Genomic DNA, 12,406 nt, shown 5'->3' with positions numbered 1-12,406 from the left:
GAGGGTAAAAAAGTACAAAATATAGTAATTGTTTTACTTTCCATTATTGCTGCCATGCAGCCCACCTCCATTACATGGCTTTGTTCACTAATCATGGGAGGGTAAAGAGGAATAGCAAATATAGTAACGTATTCAAGTTCCATTACCAGTTCATTACTAGCTTCCTCTTGGTTACCATCGAGGGGCCATGCCAACTAGATCCCTTACCATGTTATATTAGCCCATTTACTATCAGTTTTGCTAGAACTCATCTAGATGAGATTTAATTTGGTCTCATTCATCTTTTATAGCCATTGGATGTGATGCTATAAGATGCGTGTGTGCTGACGTGGGTTGTATCCATTCTTGTTTTTTAGGTGAATGAGACCAAATTACGTCTCATCTAGATGAGTTCTAGGTACTCTCATTTACTATACCACGCCAAGTACTAGCTATTCACTCGTAGTAAAATCCCTTGCAAACACAATAATGAAATAAAAATGGTTACCTGATGGATGTACGAGGGGTAAAAGTTATGTGGAACATAGTAAAAGAGGAAAAAGAATTACCTCTCTCACTACTAGTAAAAGAGCCATCCAAAAAAAAATTTGTATTATCATTTTCTAATGAATACAAGATGGTAATTGTGTTATGATGTTGGTCTGGGCCAAATACAATTAATTTGGAGTATCCAATAAATGTAGCAATTTGTAGTAATAAACCTTGTAATATGCAAGAGTATGTAGTCTTGTAAATCAAACTAATTTACGTCGCAGTGCTAATTGTTATTAAAAATATGAGTTTAATACTAGTAATTACTTACCTCACAAAAACAAAATACTAGCAATTATTTTTTGCTAACTACTACAAATGCTCCATTTACTGTTCACATGAACGCATACCATAGTAACGCATCATGTCTGCATTATTATAATTGGACCAGTATTACCACTAATTTTGACACGGACTAATGAATCATGTTTGTATTTCTATAATTAGACGTTTCTATCTTTTGTGACACGGAGCAGAGGGCACACTAGTAATGCATCATAATTTTATTACTATGACTAGACCCAACTTTACCATCAACTGGTGGAGTGGCTGGATCGATTAGCCAAACCGGTTTACTTGGAGTTGGAGCAGGGGCGCGCTCGCACGTTGGACCAGCGCGCAGAATAAGAAGTGTGCGCTCGGGCTCACTTTAGCAGTCCTACATGAAATTTTGTACATGTATACTACAAATATATGTATACATGTATACTTTTTCAGATTTTTTGAAGGTGTAGAAAAAGTATTTTTGCTGGAAGAAAATAAAGAGCTCAATGGAATTCGGCCTCTGCAGGCACTTTTCGCATATTTTCACTACCCTTGCCGCTAGAATCAGGCTTCCGGTCAATGATAATTCCGTGGAGCCATGGCATGAAGCACCAGGATCGTGGAGTATAGCACTAACAATTTGTTTCTCAAAAAAAGAAGTACTAACAATCTTTCTTGTGTTTGGCGGTTGCCACGAGTAGTTCATATATGCAATATACATCGTACTGTAGAAGAATTAACATCCTGGCACGATTCCTTTTATCCAAACATCAGGTTACAGGCATGTGGCAATCAGGCACATTAATCATAGCGACTCATGGGAAACCCAACGCGCGAACATAGCGAGGCATCTCTCTGGTTCGAACTCTGGTGCAGTGTGTCCGCCGTTCTATATTAAGAAAGTGGGTTAGGAGAGAGGTGTTAAAACAAACAAACAAACAAACAAATTCATATTTAGAAGTTACAGAAAATTTTAAAATTATCCCTCATGTACATGTAGTATGATCTACATCATGGTCTGCGGAAGTACCCTTTTTTTGGCAATCTATAATAGTGAATACTAGTGCAACTATTATAGACCCACATATTGGTCTTTTCTTTTTGTATCCCTCAAGTAAGCATACTTTTCTGTGAAATTTACATGTACTTAGTGGGAGTATATATATTTGTCGGAAAAGTTTTAATTTTCTTTAAACTTGAAAAGTTTAAATGTGTTCTTTGATTTCTATTTTTAGAAACAGGCTCCAAAGACATGGGCTCATTTAGCAATACTGGATTACTAATTTACTATACAATATTACCATTTACTACATGCTTATGTACTGCATTAGTTGACGGAGCAAGGAACGGGGCAGGACCCATGCCAAACACTAGCTACAGCAAAGGAAGAAACAAGCCTCACGACGGGCAGACTGGGGCTTGTCTCCGCCATTGTGGCATTAGAGGAATAGAGGTACAGTTCTTATGTTTTCAATGATATTCGGATTAGGATGGCAAGAAAGGAAGTCTTGAACGGTCCAATGACAATTCTTAATCCATATGGAAATAATTTTGTATATGTCAAACTCATGCGGTCTCAGAAACGGAAGGCAGAGATATACATCATGTTACCTTTACCGTAGCAAACGTCAGGTTATTTCTGTATGTTATGGTGAATCTGCAGACATTATATTTCAAATAAGTACACTTATCCAAAGCAATCTATATACTAGAATATAATACAACACCAATCATGGAACAATATTATACAACTTATCATATATAAGTTCTCACCCTGCGGACTGTCCATCTAGATGCCAGGCCCTCCATTCATCCACAATGGGGAAATTCAGTGATCGCACCCAAGACTGGGTACCCAGAAACGGTATAACAGAATCATGGTCTCCACTGAACAACAAAGATAGATGAGCTTATAAACCAAGTGGTCAGCTTGGTAAGCTATCAACAAAATTTTGCAATCAAAGATAGATGAGCTTATAACATGACAACTTGGAAAATCGGAGATGGAAATAAGAGCATCTCTTATTCTTTTTATTTAGCCTTCAGTTCAGCAAAACTGTGCCTGCCACAAGTAATAAAGCAAACATTTATTATAAGATGTTTACCTATATACCAGTGCACGATAACCTTTTAACGTCATATTACGATGATACTTTATTGTGCTCTTGATGTCCAAAGAATAAGGTAGATCTCGTTCGTGGCACCTCACCCATTCGTCCTTGCTCCCCTAATTAAATGGTATATAGAGTCAAACCAGAAAGGTAAAAAAAATGTAAATACCAAGATTAAATTTCTTGCCGAGGAGAAAATTATTAGCTTACCTTCTTGATCCCAAGGGCTTTCCTAGTGAGGTTGTTGTTAGCCCAAAAATATGATAGGTAATTACCATATATCTGTAGATGGAAAAAAAATGAACCTGATTTGAAAATAACTTTTGATGATGTAACAACATATTATACTTTTTTCCGACAAAGGATGGATTTTATTGACTCAGAATGAAGCATCAAGATGATACAAACACAATGAGTACACATCCGGCCTCTGCATAGTTAGGATGCACACAGCCAATAACACACACACACACAAAAAAAAACACACCAGCAAATAACAAAGTCATATAAAACCAAAGCTATGCGTAGGCGAGGGGGGGAAAAGCGATCAGATCCACGATCTTATACTTGCACCTAAGTAGATAACAACCGATAGATTTGCACATGTGTAGTGTAGTGAGAACATGAACATATCATAGCCGATGCATCTTTATAGTTGCACCTAAATATATCACAACATACTTTTGGTATTATATCTAAATATAATCCTTCCATAGATCTAGTGTGTTCTTATTTCTAATGGACAACAATCGACCAATGTTCATAACTGTACCTAAACATCACAGGACCATGGATATGGCAGACTTCGAATATTAATGTTTGACAAAGATATTCATAACCTTACACCTCATATACAGACTAATACAAACAATTGTCGTTTTCTATCAGTGTCAGAAAACGTCTTATATTATGAGACAGAGGGAGTACAACTTTAGTTCCTTGTAATAATTTGATATCATATACGACCAAACCGGTGGCTCAGTACAAATGACCGATAGTACTCCAAAAATACAAAGTTTAATTCTCTGTAATTATACCACATACTTATCACCAGCTAACACCACATACAAACTACCGACCAGATGGGTCACTTATAAACTTAATGCAACATTTGATCTAAGAATCCGTTCGAATGAAACATCTGGTAATAATCAGGTCTTCATACAATTAATAAAAAAAAGTCTTCGTACACTTAATTCAGGTTGACTTACTTGGCAACCCATTGAAGGACGAGGAGGTGGATGCTTAAGTACTCCTACTTCCTCCTTTAGGATCTTTCTTTCTGTACTCCCGTCGTTTGGTCCGGAAGACGCATAGACACACTTTTTATACAAAATGTGTGGATGTGAAATTTCATTCCACAGCTGCAGTGAAACGTCAATTAGTTGGTTGAAAGGAACATATTAATATGTCAACCAGAACCATGTAGTAAGTTATTATACAGAGTCAAACACTGGGGAATGGCATGCTCGAGACAGGGTGTTTGTATCATTAATTTTCACTTGATTTGTATACAAAAGAAGAGGGAGAAATTTCAAGTGGTTATATCCTTACTTGGTTGGACCTGTCCAAAACTTGAGCGCAGAGCGCATTCTTGGGGTTGCTATAATCTTCCCCTTGGCAGTGCTCCATTATCAACTAAAGATCAATCACATGCAACCACATGGAGACATAATTAACTAACCTCTTATGGGCGGAAGCAAACTACAGATCCGTAGGTGAGTGATAAGGTGTTGGAGGCATGTCTAATTAATCACCTCATACAACTGATCTGAAATTATGCCCATTCCATGAAGATATGGCACTCTTGATCCATAATCAATGTTGTATTCACCAGTAGCCGGGTTGCCGACCAGATAGCCCTGGTCAATTTTTTTATGACAAATACAAACTGTGTTCAGGTTGGGATTATGCAGCTAAAGTTGTTCGTGATATTTTCTAGATAAATGGAATATATTAATATTAAGCAGATCTCAATTACACCCGACCTCTGCATGAACACAATGTCAAAGAGCTAGTCAAGACATCAAGAATGCAAACAGCCAAATTATTACATAAGGAAATGACGCGGTGTGAATTTAGAGCACCTTAAGATTAATTAACGGCCTCACTCCAGCTTCAATATCTGAAAACAACATAGTAGTGTTCAAGTATGAATAAACATCTATCTTGCCAAAGGACCTTAAACAACTCACCAGTGCAACATACCTTCCGAGATCTTCTGTGCAAGAAATGGAACGATCTTTCCACCGGATGAGTCTCCTCCGACGTAGAAAGGATTTGAGAGGCAATCAGGATGCTCGGTGAACCACTGATTAAGAAGATAAACACAAAATTGTAACTAATCAATCAATTTAATCTATGTCCTCTGTCCTCTTGGAGTAAAAAATGTTCTTTGTCCTCTTTTTATGTATCCCTTGGGCAAATAGCAATATACTAGAAGGGTTGGGCGCGCTTTGCTGCGCCGTTAATGTTGTTGGGTTTCTTAAAAACATTACTCATTTTGTTTCAAAATATAAGATGTACTCCCTCCGTTCCTAAATATTTGTCTTTTTAGAGATTTCAAATGGACTACCACATACAGATGTATATAGACATATTTTAAAGTATAGATTCGCTCATTTTGCTTCGTATGTAGTCACTTGTTGAAATCTCTAAAAAGACAAATATTTAGGAACGGAGGGAGTATTACATTTTTTAAAGGCAAACCTTTTTAAGTTTGATCAAATGTGTAGAGTAATATATCAAAATTCATAATATCAAATCGGTATAATTAGATTCATCATGAAATGAATTTCTATATTTTTTGTTTAATATTGTGGATATTGACATTTTTGGCTCTGAACTTGGTCAAAGTTAAAGGAATTTGACTTTCCAAAAAATAATAGTGTTTTTTTATATAGTTTGATGATTTGGTGGGCCTTTCTTGATGTGATTCTGTGTTATCCGCTAAGAAACCCATATTTATGTGGGAAATTCCTGCGTCGGTAGCTGCATGTACTATATTGGTGCTACAATATCATTTTTATAGCCGGTTGCTGCTGATTGATTTGAAAAATGATTGGCTCCATAATTGAATACCTCAATCGAATTGAATAGCTTCAAAATTAGGGAACAATGCTGACTTAAAATAATTGAATGGGATAGCTCCTTGAGCAGTTGTTGACCCAGTCAAAACTGAGTGACTCAATTTAAATTGAAGACCTCAATTAATTGTGAGGTCTTAAAAATTAAGAAGCATAGTGTATAGTATAAAGGAATTGAATGAGAGAGCTTTAAGAAATTGTTGACCCGACCAAAATCGGGTAACCCAATTTTAACTGGAGACCTCAATTGATTGTGAGTCCTTCAAAATTAGGAAGCTTAGTGTTATAGAGGATTTTCAAACAAAATGCCCTTTTCTCCCTATAGTTATTTGGGGCGCTTACTTTGCCCCATATTTTGGTTCGAATCACTTAATAACCCCTGGAAAAGAAGTTGAGGTCTACAAAACCTCTTAACCAAAGATTGTTGCTGACATGTCCGCGTTTGCATGAATAAGTGCCAAATAGCAGGGATTAGAATTGCGAACCAATATATAATCATTGAAAGAGGTCTCTATATATATGAGCGTTTGTGTCTGTACTGTGTTAAAATAAAGGCAGGAATTAGAATTGTCGTGTGCCCACGTGGGACGTGGCTTGGTTTACGAAAACGGATCCGGCTTGACTGCTCCCTCTCCATACTTCCATCTGTGCTCCCACCTCATCCTACGACTGTCTTTTTTTCTTTTTCTTTTCTAATCTAATTATCTCCCTCCCTGATTTTAAGTGGATGGGGCCGGGCTTTATTTTGTTCCAATCAAATCAAGCCACGTATGCGGGAGCACGGATGGGCGCACAAGCAGGGAGCAGGCAAGTCTCGTCCTACGAAAACAAGCCATCTATGCCACGTGAGTACATCGACGGGCATATTATGGGCCATTAGTGGACCCTTCCAAACAGTTAAACAGGCCTCCTTAGGCTGGTTGTAATGGGGAGTATCATATAGTAGTATCATGCATATGATACTAGTGTATGATACTACCTCTCTAATGCATAGTATCATATATTAGTATCATGTAGTACTCTATGTATTGCCATGCATGACACAAAGTACTATAGCATTTATTATGATACGGTATCATAATATGATACTCCATCATCTCTTTCTTCATTTAATGCTACGATACCTCATCAAAATTGCCTAGTTGCCATACATGATACTAACTATGATAGTACCATTACGATCAGCCTCATGATTTTTAGGGGGGCAGGGCCCCTCCCTTCCCCTTGATCCAATCAAGGATTGACAAGTCAAAACCAAGCACGTAAAACCACCATCGACGACGTCGCCTGCCGGTTTTTGATGTTTGTGCTCCCGGTCGTCTGCTTCCTCGCGTCTCGCATCCGTCTACCAAAGATGTTCCCCGCCACCACCGACGACGGCGAATCTGACAACCTCGCCCTATTACTACAAACGCGACGTCATGTCCTATTACTCCACTCTGCCAGCCGCCGTCCATGTCGATGTGTTCCCTACGTTTGCTTCTGAAATGCGTTGTGGTGAACCGTGTTTTAGACGCGGCCCGCGGCGATGAACAAGGCTCTTAGGCGGGGCAGATTTGGGGATTTCTCTCTCAGGCAAGCTTTTATGTGGGGATTTCTCTCTCAGGCAAGCTTTTATGTAATTGAAGCCAGGATGGGAGTTTAAAGCAACTCCAATGGGACGACCCATTTCGTCCGCCGCCGTTCGTTTGGGTCGGCGCGGACAGAAAAGCCGGCCCAACACGCCGACCCAAACGGATGCACGTTTGCGTGGCGTCCGCCTGCCGATCCATTTCTAGCCCATTTTTAAGCCGGATTTGCATCGGCATAGACACGAGACGGATGCGCGCGCTCGTCCTCTTCCCTTCCCGGGCCCGCTGGTCGGTGGCACATTGGCCTCTTCCCATCGAACAACACACCCTCGCCCGCCTCCTTCGTCGCTGACGCCGCCGACCATTTTTTCTATAGATAAAGGATACCTAGATAGTTCTAGTATAGACATATAAAAGGAAAGATCAACTACTCGTCGTCACCCGACTCCGAGTCGGTAATGTCCTCCTCTGACGTCTGAATGTAGGCGTCAACATACCGCTCATCTTCGGAGTTTCAGGACGACGCTTCTCCTAGCTTCATGTTCAATTGAGCGGCCTGCTTGCGCGAACGCTTGTCCTCCCGATAGACGGTTCGCTCCGTCCTCCTTTGCTTGTAGAACTAGCGCGAACCAGATCTCGAAGGAGAAGCCGCTTCGCGGACTCCGCAAAAATCCAAAGCGCCCAGGCGACGAGGCTAGTGAGAGGGGAGGCGAGGCGAGTGGGCGGCAGACAGAGTGTGGAGGGAACGCCTTCTTAACGCGCGCCGTGGCGCGCCAAAATCAGTGCGCGTTAGACCGATTTTGCCCCGCCCACGCGCTGGAGCGTCAAAACCAGGGCGATGACATGGGCGCTGGCATGATCTATGGCTGCGGGCCTTTTTTTTTAACTGAGCGCCGAGATGAAATGGGTCGGCGCGCGTTGGGCGCACTGCCGACCCAAATGCAAAACTAAACGGACGCAGGATGGGCGGCCGACCCAAACAGACAAAAAGCGGACAAATGCGCCGTCCATTTGGGTCGGCCTACTGGAGTTGCTCTTATCATTATCACTAGACACGAACCCATTTTATAGAACCGAGGCAGACCAACTTGCCGGAGCCGGAGAAGAAACTAGGATTCCGTGGAAGGAAAATGGACCGTTTTCCTTTGCGTACCTTGGTGAGAAACTTTTTGAGCTGCAGAGAAGAAGAGATTTCTCCAACATCATAGCCCCTTGGGTCCCGGGAGAAGGAGAACCCGGCGCCGACCGGTGAGTCCACGAACAGAATACTGGCAACTTTGGTCCATGCGTAGGGATGGTACCGCAGCCGTGGTATGGTGCCATTGTAGGGTTCTCCGACTAATTTCAACGGGCCTAGTACAAATGAAGTTGACTTTACTCAACCAAAACTCAGCAATCAGGCAGCTAGATCTAGAAGTGCCAGCCAAGACAGAAATAGTAAAGTCGGCTAGATCACTGACCTATCTCGAACAGCAGCGCGCTGAGGACGCTGCAGCGGTCGCCGCCGGTGATCCAGACGATGACCGGATCGCTCCGTGGGTCGCCCTCCGACTCGATGAAGTAGTAGAACAGCTCCGCGCCGTTCTGCTCGTCCACGGTCACGTACCTGCCATGGGCAAGGAGCTTGTAAACGAGTGCACTTGCAGTGCAGGAGCGTCCGAGAACGTGCGTGCCTGACCGAGGAAGAACTTTGCTGGACCAGCCGTATGTTGCCCGGAAGTGTAGCATTTTTGACCGAGGAATACGTACCCGGTCTCGAGCCGGAAGGGGAGGGGTCCGTCGAAGCCTGGAAGGCTGGCGACGAGCGTCGGAGCCGCCTCGGCGGCGAGGAAGCGGCAGCGGCGTGGCAGAGCGGAGAAGAAGCAGAGGAGGAAGATGAGCCGCCGCAGGGGGAGGAGGGCCATTGCCATGAGGGGCAAAGACACTTGCGCCTCCATGGTTTCCCGATGAAATTGAAACCTTGCTTGCTCCCCCTGGCTGTTCGGGCCTCCGTCGGTTGCTCCAGCTGATCGCTGGCCGCTGAATTCCTTTAATACTGAGTAATAGTTAAAGTCTGGCAGCAGATCTACATCACGGATGAGATACAGTCGTTGCGCGCCGCGTGGACCTCGTCCGTCTTTTCCAGCGTTATCCATGCGCGAGAGAGACAGCACGTCGTAGTACGCCTCCGCCCCCCGACACGCTGAGGCCCCGTTTGGATTGTCGTGTTCTTCTCAAATACACCCGTAAAGAATACAAGTCTCAGCTCGTCGTTTCATTTCCGCCCCAGATCTGCTAAGCGGCCGGTAAGATACAGGTGTAAAATATACACCTCCGTATTTGAATACAACCAATCCAAGCGCGGCCTGAGACGACGACACACACCCGGCCGGAGCAAACAGCACGTGCCGTCTTCTTGTGGACTGGGTACTACGTTCCTCAAAGCGGCGACGCCTGGCTTGTTCCGCCGTGGAGCAGGGCATGGTCCATGGTGTGTACTACGTGCCAGGACAAAGGACCCTTCACGATGAGTGGAGTACAGCCACATCAAATTTGTTGAAAGAGGCGTTCACGATGAGTGAAGTACAGCCACGTCCAAAAATATGTGCAGCTTGGGAATCAAATTCAGGACAACCAATCAAATTCAGTCGACTTCTCCTGCCTAAGTCTGAGGCGGCCCGGTCCCCCTCTGACTTTCTACCGATCTCCCTGCAAAACTGTATCATGAAGGCCATCACCAGGGCTCTCTACACTGGACTTCAGCGGCACATCCACTCCCTGGTGGGCCCGGACCAGACAGGCTTCCTTCTCGGGAGGCGCATTTCCGAGAACATCGTCTACGCTGCCGACTCTGTCAACTGGTCGAGCCTCCTCCTGATCTTGCCCGCGCGTGGGTTTAGTGACCGCTGGTGTGATTGGATCCAGGCCATCTTGTCCGCTGGCCATATGTCTGTCCTTCTCAACGACACTCCGGAGGATTAGATCCTTTGCCGCAATGGCCTTCGCCAAGGCGACGCCCTTTCTCCCTATCTTTTTATCATCGTGGCCGACGTTTTGCAGCGCATGGTCCGAGCGGCCAGTGCCGATGGCCATCTGTCGCACCCCATCGATCCCACCATCCCCTGTCCCGTCCTTCAGTACGCTGACGACACCCTTATCCTTTGTCGTGCGGACGTCCCCTCTGTTACGCATCTCAAAAGCATCCTCGACGCTTTCGCCTGTGCGACCGGGCTTGTGATCAATTTCCACAAGTCCGGGTTTGTTCCCATGCATTGCACCCCCGAGTTGTCGGCAGAGTTGGCCTCCATCTTAGGGTGCCCCATCTCTTCTTTCCCCCAACCTTACCTAGGGCTACCCTTGTCCCCGCTCAAGCTTCCTACCTCCGTCTACGACCCCCTCCTCAAATCATTCGACCGCTATCTGTTGGGTTGGCGAGCTCTCCTGCTTCCGTCGGGTGGTCGACTGGTTCTTTGCAACGCTGTCCTTAATAATCTTCCAACCTACTTTATGTGTTCTTATTTGCTGCCCTCTGGAGTGATAGAGTAGATTGATCATAGGCGTCGTTCCTTCTTTTGGACCGGCAAGGATACTTGCTCCGGGGCTCGCTGTTTAATTGCTTGGGACAAAGTGTGTGTTGATGTGCAGGAAGGTGGCTTCGGCACCGGGATCTTCGACGACAAAACATGTGCCTCCTTCTTCATTTTGTGGACGTTCTTCACCGCCCCGACTGCCCACCATGGAAGAGGTGGTTCCTCAGCAACCTCCGCGGCGACATTGGCGACACATGCTCGACGCCATCGTTCCTTCAGGCGATCATCCAGGATGCTCTGCCTATCTACAGGAGCATTACTCGGGTGTGTCTAGGGGATGGGCGCACCACTTCTTTCTGGCAGGACAGGTGGCTTCCCGGCGGTGCACTCTGCTTCGTCTTCGAGGCGCTCTTCTCCCACTCGACGCGGCCCAACGAGACGGTTGCTGGGGTCGTTGAGTCCGGCCTTGCTCTCCAGCCGAGGTTGTCCGCGGTGGCGGCCGCCCATCTTGGCTCCATACGGGAGCTCCTTCACTCCGTGCGTCCGGTGGACGTGCACGACCGCCGGGTCATGGCCTGGGGGCGAGACCTCTCGTTCAGCTCGCGGGCGGCATTCCGCGTCCTGTCACTGCACGGCATCCGAGATCAGGACTCCATCGACCTCTAGGGCTCCCGACTCCCCAACAAGATCAAGATCTTTGCTCGGCTTCTTCTCGGCAACCGGCTTAGCACGCGCGCTAATCTGTTTGCCAAGAATTGTGCTCCATCACCTGTATGTGCCTCATGCCATGACGACGAAACAGCGGACCACCTCTTCGCCTCCTGCCCGCAGGAGGCTCATGTCTAGGCGCGTCTCGACATGGGTCCTTTCCTCTCCGTGGCGGATATTGTTTCCGGGCAACCCCGGGCACCTGTGGATGCTGCTGCTTGGCGGGCTGGCCTCTACATCCTCCTTTGGCATGTGTGGAAGGCTCGAAACGATGTGGTGTTCAACTCCATCGTTTGTGAGTCCAAGGACGTTCTCCGGCGTGCGGCCGACGACACGCTACTTTGGGCGCAGCGTTTCGAGGACGCTGTGCACGACTAACTTCTCCTGTTCTGCTCCCTCCTCATTGCGGCCTCCTAGCCCCCCTGTTTTTCACTTTTCTCTTTATCTTGTTGTTTTTTATCTCCTCGATGAAAAACACTGTATGACGGCCTCGTCTTTTCGGGTAATATAACAACCGGTGGGGCACAATGCCCCCTGTCATTCTTGGGAAAAAAAAATCAGTCGACCGATTCAAAGTTTTTCTATGATCATTATAATCATTAATCACTATGCATCCAATGGGTACT

General features: G+C 45.1%; 1 protein-coding gene across 2 annotated transcripts; it reads right to left on the bottom strand.

The window, feature by feature from the left end:
- Window positions 1–1,422: 1,422 nt before the first annotated feature.
- Window positions 1,423–9,652, bottom strand: LOC119286559 (serine carboxypeptidase-like 19). 2 transcript variants are annotated; one of them, XM_037565936.1, is made up of 13 exons: window positions 9,313–9,652; window positions 9,024–9,169; window positions 8,717–8,916; window positions 5,115–5,217; window positions 4,994–5,031; window positions 4,664–4,768; window positions 4,461–4,544; window positions 4,118–4,270; window positions 3,117–3,188; window positions 2,901–3,022; window positions 2,569–2,682; window positions 2,407–2,452; window positions 1,423–1,684 (listed from the first exon to the last, which is right to left on the bottom strand). In XM_037565936.1, the coding sequence occupies exons 1-13, from the start codon at window positions 9,498–9,500 to the stop codon at window positions 1,601–1,603; spliced, it is 1,455 nt and encodes a 484-aa protein (XP_037421833.1). In that variant the 5' UTR covers window positions 9,501–9,652; the 3' UTR covers window positions 1,423–1,600. The 2 variants fall into 2 exon arrangements, with proteins under 2 accessions (XP_037421833.1, XP_037421834.1); XM_037565937.1 differs by lacking the exon at window positions 3,117–3,188.
- Window positions 9,653–12,406: the final 2,754 nt, after the last annotated feature.

This window comes from Triticum dicoccoides, chromosome 4A (genome assembly GCF_002162155.2).
Source record: "Triticum dicoccoides isolate Atlit2015 ecotype Zavitan chromosome 4A, WEW_v2.0, whole genome shotgun sequence".
NCBI classification, from domain to species: domain Eukaryota; kingdom Viridiplantae; phylum Streptophyta; class Magnoliopsida; order Poales; family Poaceae; genus Triticum; species Triticum dicoccoides.
This window is presented reverse-complemented; position numbering and strand designations above follow the sequence as displayed.